The sequence below is a fragment of the Natrix helvetica genome (genome assembly GCF_964273705.1).
Source record: "Natrix helvetica genome assembly, chromosome: 2".
NCBI lineage: Eukaryota > Metazoa > Chordata > Lepidosauria > Squamata > Natricidae > Natrix > Natrix helvetica.
In genome coordinates this window covers 265,454,381-265,475,352 of record NC_138552.1, presented here as the reverse complement: position 1 = coordinate 265,475,352, position 20,972 = coordinate 265,454,381, and the positions used below count along the sequence as shown (strand labels likewise).

Genomic DNA, 20,972 nt, shown 5'->3' with positions numbered 1-20,972 from the left:
GCTTCATGGCTAATGGGACCCATATTTATAAGCCCATGTCTTAGGGCAAAATGTTTTCACATTTGGTGGAGTTGTAATTGAGATGAAACAATAAAATGGGAGACCTGCAAGGAAACACTTAGATAAACTTCAAAGGTTGAAAGGTGTGGCTATTCCAGAATTCCCCAAGTAGATTTCTTGAGAAATGTTGGACCACAATTTTCATCTCCTTCAACCAGCGTGATCAATGACATCAAACGCCAGAAGGCTAGTCTATTCTAATGATGCATTTTTTCCCTAACAAAAGCAATGAAATAAAGATATTTACAAGCACTGAGTGATTTACAGTATACAAAGAGATTGTCTTCCATCCTGGTTTGATGATCACATCTCCTTAATGTCCTTTCTGACCGGACATATTCCATAACCTAATTTAAAAGAAAAAATATCATTGTATACAACTACCTGTGTGGATTGAAGTAATATAAATAAATTGTCATATATGTCTTTATTCTTTCCCATAGCACAGAAATAACTTTTTGGAAATCGACAGCTTGCCCTCTTGAGTAGCGTGTAAAACAAGACCTCAAGTGGCTCCTAATTTGATTGGGACTCTCAAAGCAACTCCAGGATATAATTAAATAATGTGACAGATATAGAACATTAATAAATGCATATGGAATACTCAACTTAGTTGTACATAGGAAGCACACCTATTTTTAGAATTAAATTTAACTTAATTTAATAAATTATAGTCAAGTTAGCTTTTCTTCTGCCCCCATTTACTTTTTGGATCAAAATGTTCATGCTGTTCAAAGGCTACATATTCCTGCCCTTGAAGATAATCTGCTACTAGAAGTGTCCTGGTGTCCACAACTAGTCAGAGTTAGTGATGGGTGGGATCAGATCAATAAATTAATAAGACCACCCCTCCCATTTCTCTGTCTCTCTTTCTCCTAGGCCTACTATCACTTCTTTCTCAAGTTCTCCTTTTCTCTGCTACCACTCTCCTCTCTGGCTGGGTTTGCATGTAATCTAGGCTAATTTGTGGTTTAGCTCATTGTGCTAACTCACAAAGTCAGCTTCAGTAAGTCATCGTTTAGTTAATGAATGAATGCGACTTTCTTCCTCTTCCTCTTCCTGTCTCTCCGTCTTCCTCTCTACTCAGTGGCTTGCCAAGCAAGAGAGAGATCTCTCTCACTAAAGTTTTTCATTGACCATTTGTAAAAGTCAATGCCACAAAGCCACTGATGGCTCCAACTGAGTCATGGCACTTAAGGTCTTCTTTACATTACAGTGCTCACTTAAGGTGGTACCTATTATAGCCACTAGGTTTCTTGTCCCCCTAATATTTATTGTTGCTTTGTTTTTTTTTCCTCTTTTAATTTTTGAATCTCTCTTCTTCCTTACCCCAAACAGATCATCTGGTATGTTGCTAAACAAAGAAATAAGCTCCAGTACCTTTATCTGAGAATGTCATTGGTCTCATATGAACTCTGGAGGCATTCAAAACAATAGTAGGCGGATGCAACCCAGTAAGTCAGACAGGAGAGTGTCCAACTATCCAGCGAAGAAGAAAAAGGTAATGCCAGAAGGCCAGTTAGTGATAAGGGTCTGTTTTGCTTGCAAGGATGGGTATCTTTTGCCTGGTGATTTTTAATGTTGTGTCTGCCTGGGAATGTATCTCTCCAAATTATTTTTCTCTTTGTCTTTGATACAGATATGGGACTTTTGCATCCTTGAAAATGGCTTTCTTGCAGCTAGCAGCCCACAATAGGCAAACCTCTTCATGACAGCCATTTCTTGAGACCCTTTTGACAATTTCCCAACATTTTAAAGACATCCTTTGGCTCAGAATAGTTGCAGTCCCACCCACCAACTCTTTTTTAAATCTCACCTCCACATTTTGCCTGTTACCTCCTGCTTTGTGTCAGTGAGTTCCAGAAGTTGTTTATAGCTTGGATCCACATTTTATAGTAACTCTGTTCTATAAACAGTATTTGCACAACATGCTTCAGCTGGCTGATTTATATATTTAATATATTTTGAGCATTTACATTTTACAGGACAATCAATGAGGAACCAGGTTATGTTTGCAGAATACAGTGTGAAAACAAAAGAAACAAAAACACTAGCAGTTTTCACACTTAACACTATATTTGGTTAGTTTTAAAAAGTAATGTTTGCCTAGCAGGCAATCTATAACATTTATGGTGAGTTGGTACAATGAGTTAAATTTGACTCACTGCTTGCAGTTTTCTCTTTATGAAAGCAAATGTAATTCCTCCTCCAGTTATCTCCTAATTAAAATCTCTATTTTTACCTTATTTATGTTAATGAATAAAGTGAGGTTCCAATTTGATGTTCATCAGATGTTTTGGACTACAGTATATTTTCCATCATCCTTGATCCTTGGTCATGATAGCAGGGCTGATGAGAATCATAATTAAAAATGGAAAGCACCAGATTGGAGAAGAATTAGAAGCTCTCTAACCAAGCTGCCCTTCTAGAGATGGCTTCCATCCAGAAGCAGAGACAAACCATACCAACCAGACTTATCTGATTGACTCAAGGAAGAGGGATCAAGGTCTATTCTTCAAGTGTGGATAGCATTGCAGCATAGAGAAATTAAATTGAGCTGACTTTGGGAGTTCTATGTTCAATCTCTCTGAGTCATGTAACTTAGTGATTGAATTTTCACAGTGTAATATCCAAATTAATAAAATATGCCCACACACTGTATGCCACATACATGCCACAGTTTACATCCTATGTATTTACTATTTTGTAATGAAATTAGCCCAGTTCATTTCTCAGAATATGCTGGACCTCAAAATTGTCAATTCCATTTCAGCCCAGTGTGGCACATTGTATGTATCCATTTCCTCCCTTCTTAAGTTCACCTTCCCAGTCACAAATGGGGGAATGCAAGGGGAGAGAAAGCAGAGATGGGGGGGGGGGGATGAGTGGATAGAACCCTTTCATTTTTTCTGACATAAGGAAAGCAATTACCAAAGGGAACTAAACTGCAGGAAGCAGGATTCAGAATGTTGACTGCTGCTGCGAAGGTGTAACTTCAAATTCTCTCATTTTTTGCTTGAAGCTCAATAGTTGATTCTCAACTAAGGCGAGGTAGTCATTTCTCGTGGCAGTGAATATTATTTGGGGGGGAAGGTAGGAACTTCAGCCACCAAAGCAATACTGCAAAGTGGTTGGGAGCATATCACGCTCCTGGTTAGATCGGGATTTTCTCATTTTCCTAGGGTTTCTTTTGGAGGGAGGGGGGGAAAGGGGATTTTTGTTTTGGTGATTGTGTGCACCCATTAACCCTATTTCACACCCTATACTCTGATTTTTAAATGTTTCCAGCCTCAGAACAGTGGGAAGCTGGTTGGAGATTGAGGAGGCTGTTCAAAAGAAGTTCAGGAGCTGCCTCATAGGGTTGCAGAAGGAATTAAATGAGAATAAAGTTGTGGATAAGCTGTCTTCAGAGTTTTGAAGGAAAGCCTGAGGCATATATAGAAGAAAAGTCCGTAACTTAAAGGGAGCCCAGTATGTTATGTCATCCAATCTCATTCCTCTTTAATGCAGTATTTCCAAAAGCTGCTGTCTTTGCTAACGTGATAAACTCCAGCAAGGGAGAATTGACCATTGCCTTGTTAAACTGGTTCCATTAACAAACTCCTGTTCTCAGAACACTTCACCCAAATTTGCTTTCCTTCCTCCCTTTAAATCCAGCAAGTTCTATACCTCCAAGCACATTTGCAGAATGGGATTTCGCTCTCATGCATTTCTATCCACTTGATCATTTGATCACATGGGGCGAGTTTCTCCGCAACAGTAAATCACTTGACCAAAACCTACACGTTGATTTGAATTGCCCCTAAGTACAGTCCTGTTTTGTAGAGCCTGCAGCTGTCAGTCTTTTAGTAGTGGACGTTCCTGCATGGGGTGGAGGGTTGTTGTTGGCTTTTTTTTTTTGTTTTGGCTCTTTTATCCTCCTCCAGTAAAATGAATCAGAAAGGGATCCCAGAGGGAAATCTGCATAGCGGCAGAACTCACTGCTAAAGATAGGCAACGGTACTCCCTGACGTGGAAGCAATAACAGGTAATGCAAAGAGTAATTTCTGTAAGCATTTCTGCTGCATCCCTCTCTTGACACGGAGCCTACCAGACGAAACTCACTTCGAGACCACTGGCTGGGGATACGGGGGCAGTGATGATGGCAGTTGAGAAACACATGTGGAGGGTAGCAAATCAGGAAGGAAGGGTGAGGGAGAAATAGTTAGAACTCTACTCATGTTGTTTGGGGGCACAACTTGAAAGTCGGTTTCTCCCACCCTGAGCTTATAACTGCACCCAGTTGCCCACGAACGTGGGTACCTATGTTCTCTCTCTTTCTCAGCATGCTATGTCTGTCTATCCGTGATTGTGTGCGTGTGCGTGTGCATGTATATGTGTATGTATGTATGTATGTATGTATGTATGTATGTATGTATGTATGTATGTATGTATGTATGTATGTATATATTCCCCCACAGGAATGAAGCTTGGCGCCGGCTGATGGTGCAACAGATACCCTCGTCCTCCCCCCCCCGCCCCCAACTCATCCAGTCCCCTCGCCACGTGATGTGGAGAAGCCAGTCACCAGGGTGGAGACAAGAAAGGAAGAGTGTAGGGAAAGAGGAGCAAGCGAGGGGTGGGGGCTGGGGGTGAAAGAGAAAAGCCGGGGAGGGAAAGCAAAGCGTCCCATCCCTGGCTGCCCAGAGTCAGAGCGGCGTCGGCGGCGTCACCGGGAGCGAGGCGGGCCAGGCAGCGCACCCCGCCTCATCGTGCTCGCTCCCCGGCCGTCCAGGCAGGGCTGCAGAGAAAGGAGGGAAGGCGGACTCGGCTCCGGGCACCCAGGAGGCCCGGCCTGGGCGGGGGTGGGTGGGCGCTTTCGCTCCCGGCGTCTCCGTGGCCTAGAGGTGGCGGCGGCGGGCGGGCGGACGCGCGGGCCACCCAGCTGAGTTGCCAAAGCCGTCCGGGCGATCCTTCCCACCGTTGCGCCGCTTCCTTGCTTTCTGACAGGCGCCCCATTTCCAAGGGTTCGATCGGGCTCCGGCCAGGCAGCAGATCGCGAAGGAGCCCAAGGCGGCCAAGCGGAGACGTTGGAAGCAGGTCGGTTTGGCTCTGCGGGAAAAAGCTTGGAGCGATTCTCGGTTCCTTTCTAGTTCCGGAACTCCGACGCACCTTTGGCGGCCCTTTTGGTCGCTGTAGTCTTTCTTTTGGCTTCCCGGTGTTTTGTCCGAAGTTCTTGTCCGAGTAACCTTTACCCGAGAGAAACGTCGCAAGGCGACTTTTCCCCGGGTGGCGAGTGGGGTTTCTTGTTTCATTCCGGGCGCCCCCGCTGGAGTGAAGGGAGCCCCGGTTGGAGCGAGCCACGCAGATGTGCTCGCCCAACATTTCCTCTCTCGTCTGCCGGCATCGCTCCTGCTGGGTATAGTATTCTCTTCTGGGTACAGACATCTCGAAAATAAATCCCTTTTCTCCCAGCAGAAGAAATAATAACGAATGTAGTTATAGAGGGCGAAAAAATTGGGCGTAAACATCCCTTTATTTATCGAACTTGAAAAATAAGACCTTAATGACTTTTCCCCATAGTTTTGGTAATCTTCCTGGCGGGAGTCCTATACTGTATTCCGGATTTTAGGTGTATAAATCATTTTGTTTTGTTTTAATTAATAGCTTTAGTTGGTTTTTTTGAAGCAGCATTCACAAGTCAATCCAAGGTAAAGGTTTTTTTTTAAATTTCACCGACCTGAATTCGATTTCCATTTGCGCTAAATTGGTCAGAAGAAAGAGCGCCGAACTTTCTTTGGCTGTTATTATTATTCTTACTTTTGTTCCTTTTCTGCAATTGATTACTTCAATCCTGCAGGATATTTTGGGATAAAAATTGCTTTTCTTTCCTGTTTATTCCAATTAAAAGGGGACCCATCCACTGCGCCCCACTCCGTTTATTTGTTTTTTTCCTAAGAGAATGACGGGGGTTTCCTCAGAGAAAATCGGCAGGCCCGTAGTATATTCTTTGGTTCAAAAACAGCAGAATTCTGGTTTTCAAAAGGAGTTGGGAAAATATTAGAAACGTTAAAAAAAAACAGGAGGAGATATTACAAATATAGGCCTCCAGTTTTTTTATATTGCCCCTTTCAGAATGAGTGAATGTACTATGTCGCATTACTATTATTATTCTACCATGTTCTTTCTTATTCTGTTGTGATTATTTTAAATCAGCATAGGGACGTAATATATTGTTTTAACTTGAGCTGGTAAAAATGGCCAGAGAGAAACTGTGGATCTGTTTCAACTATTTATTGCAATCAGTTATTTCTATTTGCAATAGTTTCAAACATTAACACACTTATTTCTCTTCAAATCTGCCTTGAAAGTACATCAATAAAATGATCGCGCATTTTCATGTAAATATTTCTAGAAAATGATGGGTGGAAATAATGCCTTTTGATGTAATTCTGGAATCTTTATGCTACTTTGATTTTACTTTTAACATAATTAATGCTTCTCTTTTTACTTATAACAAAGAGATGAAATTAGTGTTAAGGTTTCATATTTGCATTCTTCAGATCTATAGTTTGAATTAATTGAATTCCATTATCCAGTAAAAATCATTTTCAAGTCCATTGATTTTGATGGGAAGATTAATACATATTAGGTAGGTAGTGGGTAAACTGTGTTTCTTAAAACACAATAATCCTTTGGTGAATTGTGCCCATATGTGACTATTTTGTAGAAATGTATGAAAGGTGCCTAAATACAATAATTTTGTATTATAGATAGGATTTTTCAAATGTTTTTCTAACTTCTCTTGAACAATTGCTTTATAGGTACCCCCTGTGCCACTTAAGATTTGCTTGCTTATTGGCAAATGATTTACTGGAATATAATAATAGAAATGGTTTCTCAAATAACTGTGGGAAAAAATGTAGTGGTAGTAATATGTGAGCAATTGATATGAAGATGATTTTAAGGCAGTCGGGTTAGGTGATTTTTATTTCACTAGAAATAAATTAGAAACTGGGGTGTATGTGTGGAGGGACACTAGCTTTTTCTAGTTCTGTCCGAGATTTCTTTCAACAGTTTTCTTTCACACTTATTTTGTTAATTTCACTTTTTTATTCTTTCTTTCTTTCTTTCTCTTTCTTTCTCTCTCTCTCCCTCCCTCCCTCCCTCCCTCCCTCCCTCCCTCCCTCAGAGACTGATGAATATGGTTTTGCTTGAGGCATTGAAAAGTAGGGTGGGACGGAAAGGGACAGGAGGAAGAGAGGAGGCGGCAATCCGAACTCACACTTAAAAGTCCACAGCTGAAATATAGCTCCATGGGCAACTCCAGCCGTCCACATTTCACTTTTAGAAAAAGCGCCAAGGTCCGGGGTACATAGCCAAGAGAAAAAGTGAGAGGTTAGTAAGCCTGTTCTACAAAACAGATCCCTTTTCAGGGAAAACTAATAAGTCCTGAAGACCGTGATCCTAGGCCTGCTTCCCAGAGACTAAGACTCATTAAATGCAGCAGGATCACCCACAAACAAGGCCAGCACAGGATGGCTCTATGAACGGAAAACAATTCTTGGACAATTCTTTGTAGAGCCATGCAATCCTAAATCTCCTGTGCAATCCTTGATGGAGAGCACCCCTTCCCACACACCAGTGGGTTTCCCAGCCTCCCCCTAACTTTAATCTCTGCTCTTCGCTTCACCTTCCAGACTTGCCAGCCCAGGTTGCTTAAGATGATCTGGGTCTGCTGGGGTCTAGAAGACGATGGGGAAAGGAAGGATCTGGGGAAGGATGACAATAGGCACCGGTTGAATGTGATGCAACCTGGGGTCTCCAGGAGAGGTTTTAGTAGTTTAGTTAGAATGCACATTGGTGCATGTAGGAAGCTGGTAAACCCTGAATCTCACTCACTCTAGCTTCTGTTGTTGGGCAAATAGGAATTTTGTCCAAATCTACAATGTATGCACAGCTCAGTCAGTTTCTTGTTCATAGATCCTTTTTCAAAGCCATGAGTTTGTTTTATAAAAAGGAAGTAATGAACAGAAGAGAAACCTCTGAGACTCTTTGGCACAGAATGGCCAAAGTCTGTCTGTACACATTTGATTTATAGGTCACCGGGTAGACATACTGCTCTGGGTACATCTTGCACTTTCTTTCTCTTGGGTTTGATCTCAAAACCATATTATATGTGGATTCGCCCAAGACTACACTAAAGCAGGAGTAAGCATTTTTTGGTGCAGTGTGTTGTCAGAACTCAGCTGTTGTTTTAGCATGGTTCTATAAAACAAGCAATTATGTTACACACATATTCGCTTTAGCATAGTATGTATGTGAGCACATACATTTTGTTTCATTAACCTGCATATTGTGTGAATGCAGTCCATAGAGCAACAACTTACTTGCTTTGAAGTAGTATTTTTAAATGGTTAAACTGGCTATGGCTGTTTTAACCATTCTTTTATGTAAAACTGTCACACACAATCACAAATAGACTTTTATGGCTGAGTGGCCAGGATAAAATCAGGATGATGAGAATTGCACCTTGATATCTCCAGAGGGCATAAATTTGGTGTGTGTGTGGGTATAGGATTTAAGTTAAGAAGAGGCTTGAGATCTAATAGTTGTGTACTCACTAAGATTAGGGAAAGATTTTTAATATCCATGTACTGGCAGCTCTGATGGAAGTGAAGCATTGCCATTTTTTGTCTTATTTTTGTCTTATTTAGAAAATTCCACTTGGTGACAGTGGTGTGTGTGTGTGTGTGTGTGTGTGTGTGTGTGTACATGTGCATACATGTGCATGCAATGTATCTTTATATGCAGAGTTAACTGATGCTTGTAAACAACACTCAATTCTTTCTGTTCTTCATCGTTTACTTAGAGTAGCCATAGACCATTAAGTGCTGGGCAACAGCATAGTCAACCATCATGGTTATATAGAGTGTATGTCAGGAGTGTTCTTGCCAAAATGCTAAATGCTAAAATTTTGGAGATGTGCAAGTAAATGTATATTCAGCAAAACATTTTTGAGTTTTGTTAAACTGGGCCAGCCTCAATTTACATTGAGACATAAACGTTTTCAAATAATTTATCAGGACAACTGGAAGGGCAAGTCTTGTTCTCATCTGGAAATGAACAAGCTCACTTTGTTCCTGTATCAACAGAAGTTAGAACAGCCTTCCCCAACCGGCTGCTCTCTAGATAGGAATATTATTAACTGAATTGTTTTTTTTAGTTGAAGTCCAATACATCTAGCAAGTTTCAAATTGGAAAAGGCGGTGTTGAAAAGCTGCATTTCCTTTGGTTTTTGCAGGCACAAACATATTTTCCTATTCTGATATTTTTAGCTGTTTCTGAATTCATTTGGTGGGACCTTACATTGATATGTGTGTGAGAAAATTAATAGTGCTATGGGTATATGTTGCAAGCATTTTCATGCAATAATTCATCCTGTAAATTATTCCTGAATATGGATTGTAGGAATTCAGATCATGGTCACAGTCTTAGTTCACTGGAACCCCTATTTATGGTGTAAATTTCTGTGTTTTGAATCTCTGAGATATTTTCAAATTTAGAACTAAGAATATTTTTGAAGAAGAAAGCACTACTGATCAATCATTTGTAGAATTTATTTCCATTATTCTAACCTCCAGAAAACATTGAACTTCTTCTGAAGTTTGTTTATTCACGTAACCTAGGATTTCTGGGAGTTGTAGTCCAACATATCTGGAAGGCACCAAATGGGGAAAAACCCCAACAGTAGTATACAACTGACTTCACCATTACTCATGCCCAAACATTTTTCATTTTCCTGCATGAATAAGATCTTACTATCACTCCTGCCTTTTGATTTTCTCTCCCTCTCTGCTTAGCAGGCAGAAAAGTTGACCTTATCTTAGAAGCTAATAAGGATTGGAGCTGATTAACTGCATGATTGTGTCTGTGTAGTCACCAGGATCTCCTTCAAAATTCCACCTCACATTTCCTCCAGATTTTGAATCCACTTAAATGAGATTTGATCAAATGACAGCATTGGGTTTAACTTTTTAAAAAAGGAGTACGTCATCTGAAGGAAAAGGATTCAGAAGGCGCATTTGGTTAAGGAGTAGAGGTAGCCCTCGACATACATCAGTTCATTTAGTCGCCATTCAGAGTTACAACGGCACGGAAAAAAATGACTTACTGTTGCAGTAACAGTTTGAATAAAACTTTTTCAATTAAAAAAAAAATGACTTACTGTTGCAGCTTGGCAACGGACTCATATTTATGACGGTTGCAGCACCCCAGGGTCATGTGATCACCTTCTGTGACCTTCTCACAAGCAAAGTCAACAGGGAAGCCAAATTCACTTAGCAACCTTATCACTAACTTTAACAACCGCAGTGACTCATTTAAAAACTGGGGTAAGGAAGGTTGTAAAGTCACTTAACAAATGTCTCACTTAATAACAGAAGGTTTGAGGTAAATTGTGGTCATAAGTCGAGGACTGCCTGTATCTCTCTAACCTCTTCCCCAACCTTACTAAAAATACTTTTAATGGGGAGGCCTTTCTGCTTTCTTTTTCTCTTTTTCATTCTGTATACAATCTCATTTTAATTTTGCCTCTGTTGTAGGTGTGAACTGAAGATCCGAAGATTCTGCCAGTCCTGATGGCTCAAATAAGACAGGGAAGATCTAAAGTGGAACCTAGGCAGTTCTGTTAGGGATTTTTCCTGGATTGGAAACCATCCTCGCTGGATCTGAGTTGGAACTGCATGGTCCATCCTGCCCTTTGTAGAGGAAGGTGACTTCATACTTGCCTTCAAACTTGGATCTCTGGAGATAACTTGTCCGTGTGGTTGGGTTGCAAATCAAGGCCCAGTCTACACCTTCAGAGATGTACCAGAGTTTAGCAATGGCAGCCAACCATGGCCCACCAGCATATGAAGGGACCAGCAGTTTTATGCACACCACAGCTGCTGCTTCTCCTGTGTACATACCCACCACAAGGGTCACTACCATGATCCCCAGCCTGCCTTACCTCCAAGGGAGTGGTTCATCCCAGCAAGGCAGCCCAGTCTCCAGCCACTCCATTTGGACTCAGCCTGGAGCTGAGAGCGTTGCTTACAATCCTGGATCTTCTCATCCATCAGTATCCCCAAGGTTCTCCTTTGCTACTAGCACCCCCATACCAGCAACTACTTCCAGAGAAGCATCTGCTTATAGCAGCTCTCTTAGTATCTCAGCCAACAGCAGGGACCAGTATGGTCGGAGTTTCAGTGGCTCCTATTCCAGTCCATATCCAGCAAGTTATATGACCCCAGAATTGGGCACCAGCTGGACTTCATCTCCCTTTGATAGCCCCATGCTCCACAACCTTCAGAATCGAAGTACTCCAGGAGCTTCAAGGCACACCAACATAGGTAAGAATGAATCTTCTAAACTTTATCATACCAAGAAAGGTCATTATTATTTTCAGTCTGGGATGGATTGCATGACATTGATAAAGATTTAAAAGGTAAGACATACTAGGCAGCTCATCAGTGAATTTAGAAATTCAGCATACATAGATTATCAACAAAATGCATTTTTTCGCATTTTGTCAGTGAAGTAGTCTTTTGAGAAGCCTTTTTCCAGAAGTGTCGTGTCACAATTCTCTTACTTCCTTGAATGGGAATTCATTTAGCAGATACCATAAATAAAAGAACTCAGGGAGATAGTATTTACAATTTCTTCTTCATCAGCTTTAGAAGCCAGCAATATTGGTCCCAATGACATAAATGTGTCTTTTAAAAGGATCAAGAATCAACAATATGGTGATCTCAGGTGCATTTTAAAAAATGCACCTGAGATTAAAATCAGGAAAATTCTGTAACTTCCAATTCCATGTAGTTCTTGGTTTTTTTTACCCTATTTATAATTTTTTGCACTGGTGAACTGCTTCCTATTAGCTTCATTCCATCACAATTGCAGTCTGTCACACTGTATCTGGGAGGAAGTCCTTATGGATACACTTGGAATTGTTTCTGCTTATGTCTTGTCCCCATGATCTTCCTCCATCCTATAATTCTGGACTGAAAAAGACCTACTGTTTGCTTCGGTTACAAGCAACAAAAGAGTCATGGTTATATTTATTACTCTGTATCATTTGATGCAGAAGGAGGGTGTTGGCTAACCTTTGAGGTCTTTGCAACATTAAGCAATTTTTAATCTACTATTAAAAGGGTATTGCATAAAAATCATAACTTTAAAGCTTTAGTTCATATGGATTAAACAATTAAGGCTCAAAGTACTCACCTGTACAATATACTTTGTTAGCACTACAAATGTTGCTGGTTGTTTTGAGAAAGGCATAACCTTTGGGACAGTGTTTCTCAACCTTGACAACTTTAAGAGGTGTAGACTTCAAATTCCAGAATTCCTCAGCTAGCCAAGATTGAGAAGCCATGCTTTGGAATAATGCAGAAGGGTACTGTCTCTTGTGAGCAAAATTATTCCTGAATGTTCAGCTGTAAATCAGTTAAAGGGCCTCATGTATATTTGCCTAGGAATCCTTTAAAAAAAATTAGAAATTATTATCTTACACATTCAGTGATAAATTGGTAACCTATGGACTGTTGGAAGCGCTGCCATTCTAATCTCCCAGTCAGCCAGAGTCTGTGTGTTTACCTTTTTTTAAAACCATATATAATGTTGATACACAATAGTACATTTTTCTGCAGAGATTCATTCTATTGATGTTTGAAAAACCGAATAGGGTGTATATAAGAACCTTCTCAGAAGAAGTTGGCCACAGGTATAGGTTCTCTGGAAAGAATACATTGAGGATTTTAAGCAATCCATTACTTGGTATGATGTGCTTAGTATTTTGCAACAGTGTGTACCTCCTAGAAACGTTGCCAAGACAATCTCAATTTTACATGGGAAAAGACGCAAATACAACAAGACCAGCACACATATATGTGTCTGTGTGTGTGTGTGTGTAAATTAATTATTATATATATCACAAGATTACACACACACACACACACACACACAATATCTGTGAAATCTTGTTGTTATCTAATTTCAACATTCTTTAGTTATGAGATGAGTTATTTTACTTTGGTTTCAGTTAAGAGTTATCAAGATTCGCTTACTCATTAGACACAATGCTAGAACAGAGGGAGTGAATGTAAATCTGATGTTTAAATTAGCCCACGTTCTACAAGGACCAGGAAGTATACACAAATTACAACAGGGTTTTCAAACTATGTTCTGCAGAATCCTAGAGTTCCATGAAAGAGTAAGGGAGAAAAGGACAGTTCAGTTCAGATGCAGCCAAGGATGGCCAAGGTATAGAGGGACTTTGTCATCTGACATTCAAAAGCTTCACTCTCACAGTTTTAGTGGCTCAGGGTGTGACATCATTCTGAATGAGCCTGAAAGATAGGCAGTGGCAGGGTGAAAATGATTGCCACAATTTTTCCCTTGGAAAACGCCTTAGCCATGCAGCTATGACTGTCTTTGAGTGAATGTGTATCCTGCCTTCTGCAAAGGCATCCTGTCCCAGCTCTGCCTCCTTCCCCCCTCCCCTGAAAAAGGTGAAATGGAATTTTTTTTGGGGGGTGAATCTGTACGATTCAGATAACTTCAGTGTATAAATAGGCATACCTCGATTAGAGTGAGCACAAATTTGATTGATTAATTTGATTTTTTGATTAATTTGATTAATAAATAAGTTTCATCTTATTTCCCATTTCCTATCTCTAGAGGTTTGCCCCTTGATCAGAATTTCAGGAATTTAATTTTTCTAATTAACAGGATCCATAGCCTAAACAAGTTTGGAAACCTCATAACACTACATAGCAAATTTGTAGCACACTTTGTCGTATTTAATATGAGTAGCATTTTAACATTTTTGCTTTACTAGTTCAGTACAGTTATTGCACAAAACACTGAAATCCTCCTGGAGTTTCACTTTATAGACTTGCAATTTATTATCACGAAGGCCAAAAAATGAACCAATCACCATATCTTTTCAACCTCCTCTCTCTCTCTCTCTCCCTCCCTCCTCCCCCTCTTCCTCTCTTCCCGGATTCAAGTATTTAGTAATGTTTCTGCTCCCATTCATAGAGAAGGAGAGAGGGAAGTGAGGAGAAAGAAAAAGGAAGTTAGGATTTTAACATCGTTTGTTTGATTAGGTTACCATCCTATAAGGTAGTATTTCTCAGCCTTTCAGATGTATTAGACTTTGAGTCCCATAATCCTTTTCCAACCTGAGGGCAACAGAATGGGATAGGCTTCTAGAAATACTTTCTCGTGATGATGCAGTCAGCTTTCCTATTAGTTTGCTTTTCTTCTGCTTCTCTTTTAAGAAGGTCAGGAGACAAGATAATTAACTGCCTTTCTGCTTTTTAAAAACATTATAATAACCCTAAGGGGTTGGTTAGATTGAACAAATAGTGGCTAAAGGTGGTTCAGGGTTAGCCAAATTTTTTCATCAGAAGGTGGAAAGTTGAATCTTCATTTCCCGAAATTGGCTGGTTATTTTAACCACAAGACCACACTGGCATTTAATGTGAGTTAAGTTGCACTATCCTTTGATTGCTAGTTTTATGTAAGTCCAAATCAATTTGGTTGAGGGATTTTTTCTTCCATTCATGCCCTCCTCTAGAAATGGAACCAAATTAAGAACCTAAAATTGGGACAAAATGATTATTGATTGGAGGCAATAATTCTAAAGGGTGGAAAGAAATGAAAAATCCAGCTCTCGTTTTCCTTGTGACCCTTTTGATCTTTATATAAGTCTGTCTTTACATGAATAAACCAATTGCACTAAGCCTCTGTTACATTTATCTTATTTTTTAAAAAGATTTGATTCATTTAATTAAATCAATGTTCCTAAATATTTTTATTTTATTTTTCAGCAGGAGCAGGAATTAGAATGATTTACAGAATTCAATATAAAATCATAATTTTGAAATAAATGCAGAAACAACCTGGCAGCTTAGTAAAACCCAGTATAAAAAAGTGTATATTGTCAGGAATTATTAAACCATACTGAAGTTGCTTAAATCTGGCAAGAAAAGATAATGTTGATAGGTGCCAAATGGACATCACAGTTTGCCTCTAAGGTGAACCCTTTGAAAGTACGCATGTTGTAAATTGGGATAAAGGGTGTATGTGTGTGTGTGTGTCTGGGCCAGCTTTTCTTTGAATCTTCTCTCTCAATTAAATTTTTAGTTAGTGGATTGGAGAACTTTACAGTAGTCTGAGTGACACTAAACTACAATTTCAGCTTTTAGTCAGGCTATAGGTGTTATAGGTGGCTGGTCTTTTAGAGATCAGAGCAGCCCAATACTGATAGTGGGGAATATAAACATTGGGGGAGGGATATATAATTAGTTCATTTCCAACTAAAGAAACATCTGGTTGGTTATCCCGGGACAGGATGCTGGTTTAGATAAGCCTTTGATTTGATCTAATATTCTTGTCCAGTTGCTCATAGTATTGAAGATTTAAATGAGTGGAAATTAAGCGCTGCGTTTAGCACAATGAAATTCAGTTCTGATGAAATTTGGGTTCAGAAACAAATGCAATAGGAAGAATCAATCTAGATTTTCAACGGAAGATTTTCAAGGAATAGTACAATTGTATCACATCCATTCCGGCAAATTGTCTTTTGTTGTGACTGGGGCACTATGTTGGTCTGCAAATGAGGCTGAGCTTTGCAAAAGTTACACACGTGTGTTTGCTTTTGCAAGCTGAGAAGAATAGGGAAATTTCTGTGGAAAAGCCTCCCTTTCTTTCTCACTTATACATATTTAAATGAAACACCAGGAGCCCCTGGGCAGTCAGGCAGAGGTGTTACTTGTAAATAAGATCATAGGTTTTTCTTCAAAAAGGATTTAAGGGGAAGAGAAAAAAGATTAGGGGTCTGTTTGATTTGTTTTTTTTTTTTTAGGGGAAGATTTAAATGGAATTGTATTTAGATAGGATTGATAGCATTTTGCAATTTTATGAATTATTTCCATTTTAAGAGATTGATCAGTGATAATGAGAACTTCCTTCTGGATAGAATTTGGTCTCTTTCTTCCTTGAAGGCTGCATTGTTAGGTCAGATTAAATTCGAGATTATCTTCCTCAGATTTTTTTTTTTATACAGAATGAACCAGAATGTTAAACTTCAATTTCTATTAGCACCACAATCTACAGTAAATGAGACCTGGGCATTTTAGGGTCTGTGGCTCATTTCTAACCCTTTGGCTGTCTCTGTTCAGCCTGAGGTGGTGGGAGAGGGGTGGTGGCAGTGGGTGGGGTATGACGGCAATCCTCCACAACAGCCTGAGTTTCTCACGTGGCCCTTTGGGAAAATTAATTGCCCACCCTGTTCTAAATCCTGCCGAATGACCATGGAGGACTCAGTCCATCTCACATGATTCCTTGATGCTGGAGCAATGGCTTCATGATTTTGGACGTGACTGTTCTCAGGTACTGCTCAGTTTACATGGATGCTTCCAAAGAGGAGGTTAAAAAAATCCTTAACACGAAAAGTATTCCATAAGGCTTTGAATTTGCTTCATGATGTTAATCCTTTTTCTTGGAGATCTGATTATTAATCCCAGATATTTGGGGCTTCTGGGTCTTTCAGTGACTGAACGCTTCCGTATCTGCTAGAGGTGCTGCCTCATTTTATTCCTCTTTTCCTAGCTTTCCAACATAGGGTAAAAACAGGCCCAGTTCAGATCATGTCCTCGACTTATGACCACAGTTGAGCCCAACATTTATGTCGCTAAGTGAGAAATTTGTTAGGAGAGTTTTGCTCCATTTTGCAACCTTTCTTGCCACGTTTGTTGAGGGAATCACTACAGTTGTTAAATTAGTAACGCGGTTGTTAAGTGAATCTGGCTTCCCCATTGACTTTTGCTTGGCAGAAGGTCCCAAAAGTGAATCACATGATCCCCGGACACTGCAGCTGTCATAAATGTGAGTCAGTTGTCAAGCATCCTAATGTAACCATGAGGATGCTGAAATGGTCATGAGCGTGAAAAATGATTGTGACTCACATTTTTCAGTGCTGTTGTAACTTTGAACAGTCACTGAGTGAACTGAAGTAAGTTGAGGACTATTACCTACAAATACATATGGTTCATTTTTTAAAAATTTCTTTTTAATATTAATATAGGTGCCTTTTGATTTGAATTTTAGATTTTTTTTAAAAAAATATTATTTATCATACAGATAATGCATATATATTCTAAACTGTCCAGAGTTGAGCAACCCATAAAAACAAGCAAATAAATACAATACAGCAAATAAATGAATTGTCCCACATGCAATGTCCCTCAGAGATTCCTACTCTTTATACTTCTGTTCTATACATCCATAGAGCCTTAGCATTACATGCTCAGCTCTGTTTTTGCTTGTTTGCCAACAAATGGTTTTCTGTATTACTTCTGGTTGGAAATTGTTTCTTTTAGGAATGCCCAGCCTTGCAGATAATGTAAACAAAGCTCAATTGCTTTCTGTTACAAATGTTAAACCTACTTTTTTTTTTTTTTTTGCAGTTGTCTAACTTTTTAAAACTTAATATGTGAAAGCAAAACCACACTAGAAGCAAACAATACAAAGCAAATCAAGGAGGATACAAGATGTTGCCCCAAAGGTGCTTTTTTTTCCCAGGAGGCAACTGGACTTCCTTGGTTTTTTTTCTTTTGAAGACATTTCACTTCTCATCCAAGAAGCTTCTTCAGCTCTGATTGGATGGTGGGGAATGGAAAGATTTATAGTCCTTGCAGACAGCTGATCATTTGCATCCTTTTAGAGAGTTGTTGAGGCTGCTTGGATGTTTATCTGTGTCCTCAGAGTCACCTGAGTAGTGCTCTTGGTTCTTGCAGTCTGCAATTGTTTCTCTGGAAATCTGTTCATACTCCCCTACCATTTGAGGGGTGTTCATCCCAAATTGCATAGTTAAAAGTCTTCAAAGGGAAAAACAAAATAGTCCAGTTGCCTCCTGAAAAAAATGACAACCATGACCTGAATGACTGAGAATCGCTACAGGTACAAGATGTTTTTTTAATGTTAAATCCATACATTTAAGCAAGGCTGGTCCCATTGGAACATTCTATATCGTTGGAATTTGGCAGTGATTTTTCAAAATCCTCATCTTTAGAATTATATTTATGCACAAAGGAAATATTCTTTCTTACCTTGTGAAATGCAGAGTTTCAAATTAGGCAGTAAATAGGCGCTATTCAAAAATACTATCAAACAATAGTTTTTGAATGTCTTTTAGTTCATATGTGTATATTGCCATTTATTATTTTTTATTTTTTATTTTTTATTTATTTTTTATTTATTTTTTATTTATTTATTTTTATTTATTTATTTAGTGTATGGCAAATGCATGGACTTATAGTAGTTCAAATGTTGCTGTTCAGTCCACCCAGCAATCCAAGGACAGGGTGGCCCAAGCTCTTGATAGACATTTGGACACAATGTGATGGATATTCTGTCGAGGAGCACCACAGTCACACTGAGGGGTAAGGACAAGACCCCACTTAAACAATGAGTCCTGGCAGACACCATGTTGGGTACAGATCCTGTTCAGAGTTGACCAATGCCGATAGGAAGGTCAAAACCTGGCACCTTTCATCTACATAACTGCCTGTATCTGGGAGTTCAGTAGCCCATTTGGCTTTCCACTGTGTGTTGAGGTCAAAGTTGGTAGACAGCTGTTGAGCAAGTGCCAGAGAGCCCTTCTATATTGCCAGTTTTGCTTTGATGCTCCTTTAAAAAATCGATGTATCAATTGTTTTCTTACATTGTTAACATGTATCAGTGTATGGTCTGTGTGTTTTGACTGCATTTAAGCCACTACAAATAATGGCATAATTAGCTACGGTAAATAGTTTCTTAATCCAGTGCATCTGCTGAAAGAACGGATATAATTTAATATTGTACTAGATTCATGCAGTGTAAAGGAAGTAGAAATTACTTTTTAGTATTTTAACTGTAGTAGCAATGACTGCAGGAGTGAATAAAGCAAGGATTCTTAATGTGAAAATAGTACCAGAGTGTTGGTATTTTAAGTACATGAAAAGTGTGGGCTATATATTGTGCCGATTGCTACCTGTCCACATATCACTGGGAAAATGTGCTATTTTAAATGTTATGATTTCCAAATTAAGAATTACCTTAGAACAGCGTAACATTTTTTTCCAAGTGAAGAACATGCTTTCCAAAAAGTGAATATAAGATATATTCATCTGATTTAAAAGATAATTTATTGAACAGTATATATTTTTTAAAAAAACATCTTGGACTTTTTGGTGACTCCAGGTAGATCAGAATTACAAAAACAATCACAGTTTCATTCTCCTTGAACTGCTATAAGCATCACTATATTTTTCAGTTCTTAAAGCCTTCTACAAGTTATCGCATGGAGAATGTCAATAAAGAAGACAAGAAGAATGAGAAAATGTAGCAGCTATGCTGGATGAAGGATGCAAAGCACTTCTCCTAAGATTTCAGAAAGTCCAGTGCAGGAAATTTGTGGAGAAAAATACTTTCATTTAACATGCTGGTTTACATTTCCCAAAATTGTCTTAAGGCATCATGATGAAAATATACAGTAGTTTGCCAGTTCAATAGATAAATTTTGTAGAAAGGTTGGAAAAGAATATCTACATATGGAAACTCTTTCTATATATATGAGATTAGTTATCACAAAGGAAAAATTCCCCCTCTACCATAAGCACAACTGTTATCTGTAACGTAATGATGTGATTTGCTTATTCTTTTTCCCTCCCTGACTCTTTTTCTTTTTGCATTTTTCCTTTTCATCAGTATGCCCCAGTCTGTTGCTCTTTGGATAGGTTGGACTATACTCCTATCATCCTCCAGCAGCGGTTGTAATCTAACATTTATAGAAAACATTTTTTTAAAAAAAAGTAAACTTCATATTGGGAGTGTCTATGGAGATTCTCAGTCATCCAGGTCATGGTTGTCCCAAAGGTGCTCTTTCAAAGCACAACTAGACTTTGTTTTTCTTTGAAGACATTTCACTTCTCATCCAAGAAGCTTCTTCAGTTCTGGCTGAATTGCGAGGAGGGTTGGGAGATTGGGAGGAAGGAGTTGGTTTAGACTGGGGGCTTTTTTTCATTATATCAGAAGAGCAATAGTTATAAGGCTGACAAATCTAACACCAAACATGCTGGATAAACTAATTTATTTACTTCTAATCTGCACTTTTATTTCCCAAAGATTCAAACATTTCTAATTTCATTTTTATAATAGCATGTTATATCCCCTGGCTTATTTATCCCTTGCAACACTCCATTAAATAAATTAGCCCAACAGCATGCCTGGAATCATTGTATTGGATACCTAAATAATTAGATGCCTAGAATTATTGTAAGGCAATGAGATGAAGGACTTTAAGAAACCAGTGATATGTTAATCAAATATAACCCATTTTAAATGAGTTACATTGATATGCATATGGTATGGAGGTGATTCGGGATAACCCGATCTTCTGGTAGGTGGTTAAAGTTTGGGAAAAGTTAGTGGTTTGTATCAATTGACATCAGGAATCAGGATCCTGAGAACTGTAACTGTAACTTTCAAGGAGGATCATTAATCTGAATCTGTTAAGACAAGAACAGTGTCTCATAAGAAATAAATAATTGCTGTCTATTTGGTTCTGGCACTCTGCAGCACCAGCTGAGTTTAGTCACATTAGTTTTCTGACCCATCGTCCTTTATAGAATCTCCTTATTCAGTTTTATTCTGGCAATGTCAAGTTTGTGAGATGGTTTGGTGTAGAAAAAAATGTCTGATAAATTATATATATATATATATATGTCTGTGTGTGTGTGTGTGTTTAAAACACCAACTGACTTTCAGAAATGTTCAAGAGCTTTTAAGTTATCCTCTTTTCATTCATTCATGTTCTATTCAAGATACAAACATACTCCCCA

The 20,972-nt window shown here is 39.0% G+C and overlaps 1 protein-coding gene across 2 annotated transcripts in view; it reads left to right on the top strand.

The window, feature by feature from the left end:
• The window catches only part of GATA4 (GATA binding protein 4), a 72,803-nt gene that overhangs the window by 14,700 nt on the left and 37,131 nt on the right, over positions 1-20,972 (top strand). Inside the window, exons 1-2 of one of the 2 annotated variants that reach the window (XM_081943800.1) lie at positions 4,710-5,139; positions 10,644-11,432. In XM_081943800.1, coding sequence (XP_081799926.1) covers positions 10,907-11,432 — 526 coding nt within the window. In that variant the 5' untranslated portion in view covers positions 4,710-5,139; positions 10,644-10,906. Of the gene's footprint in view, positions 1-4,709; positions 5,140-10,643; positions 11,433-20,972 lie in introns of those variants that run through there. The other variant, XM_081943801.1, reaches the window with a different exon arrangement.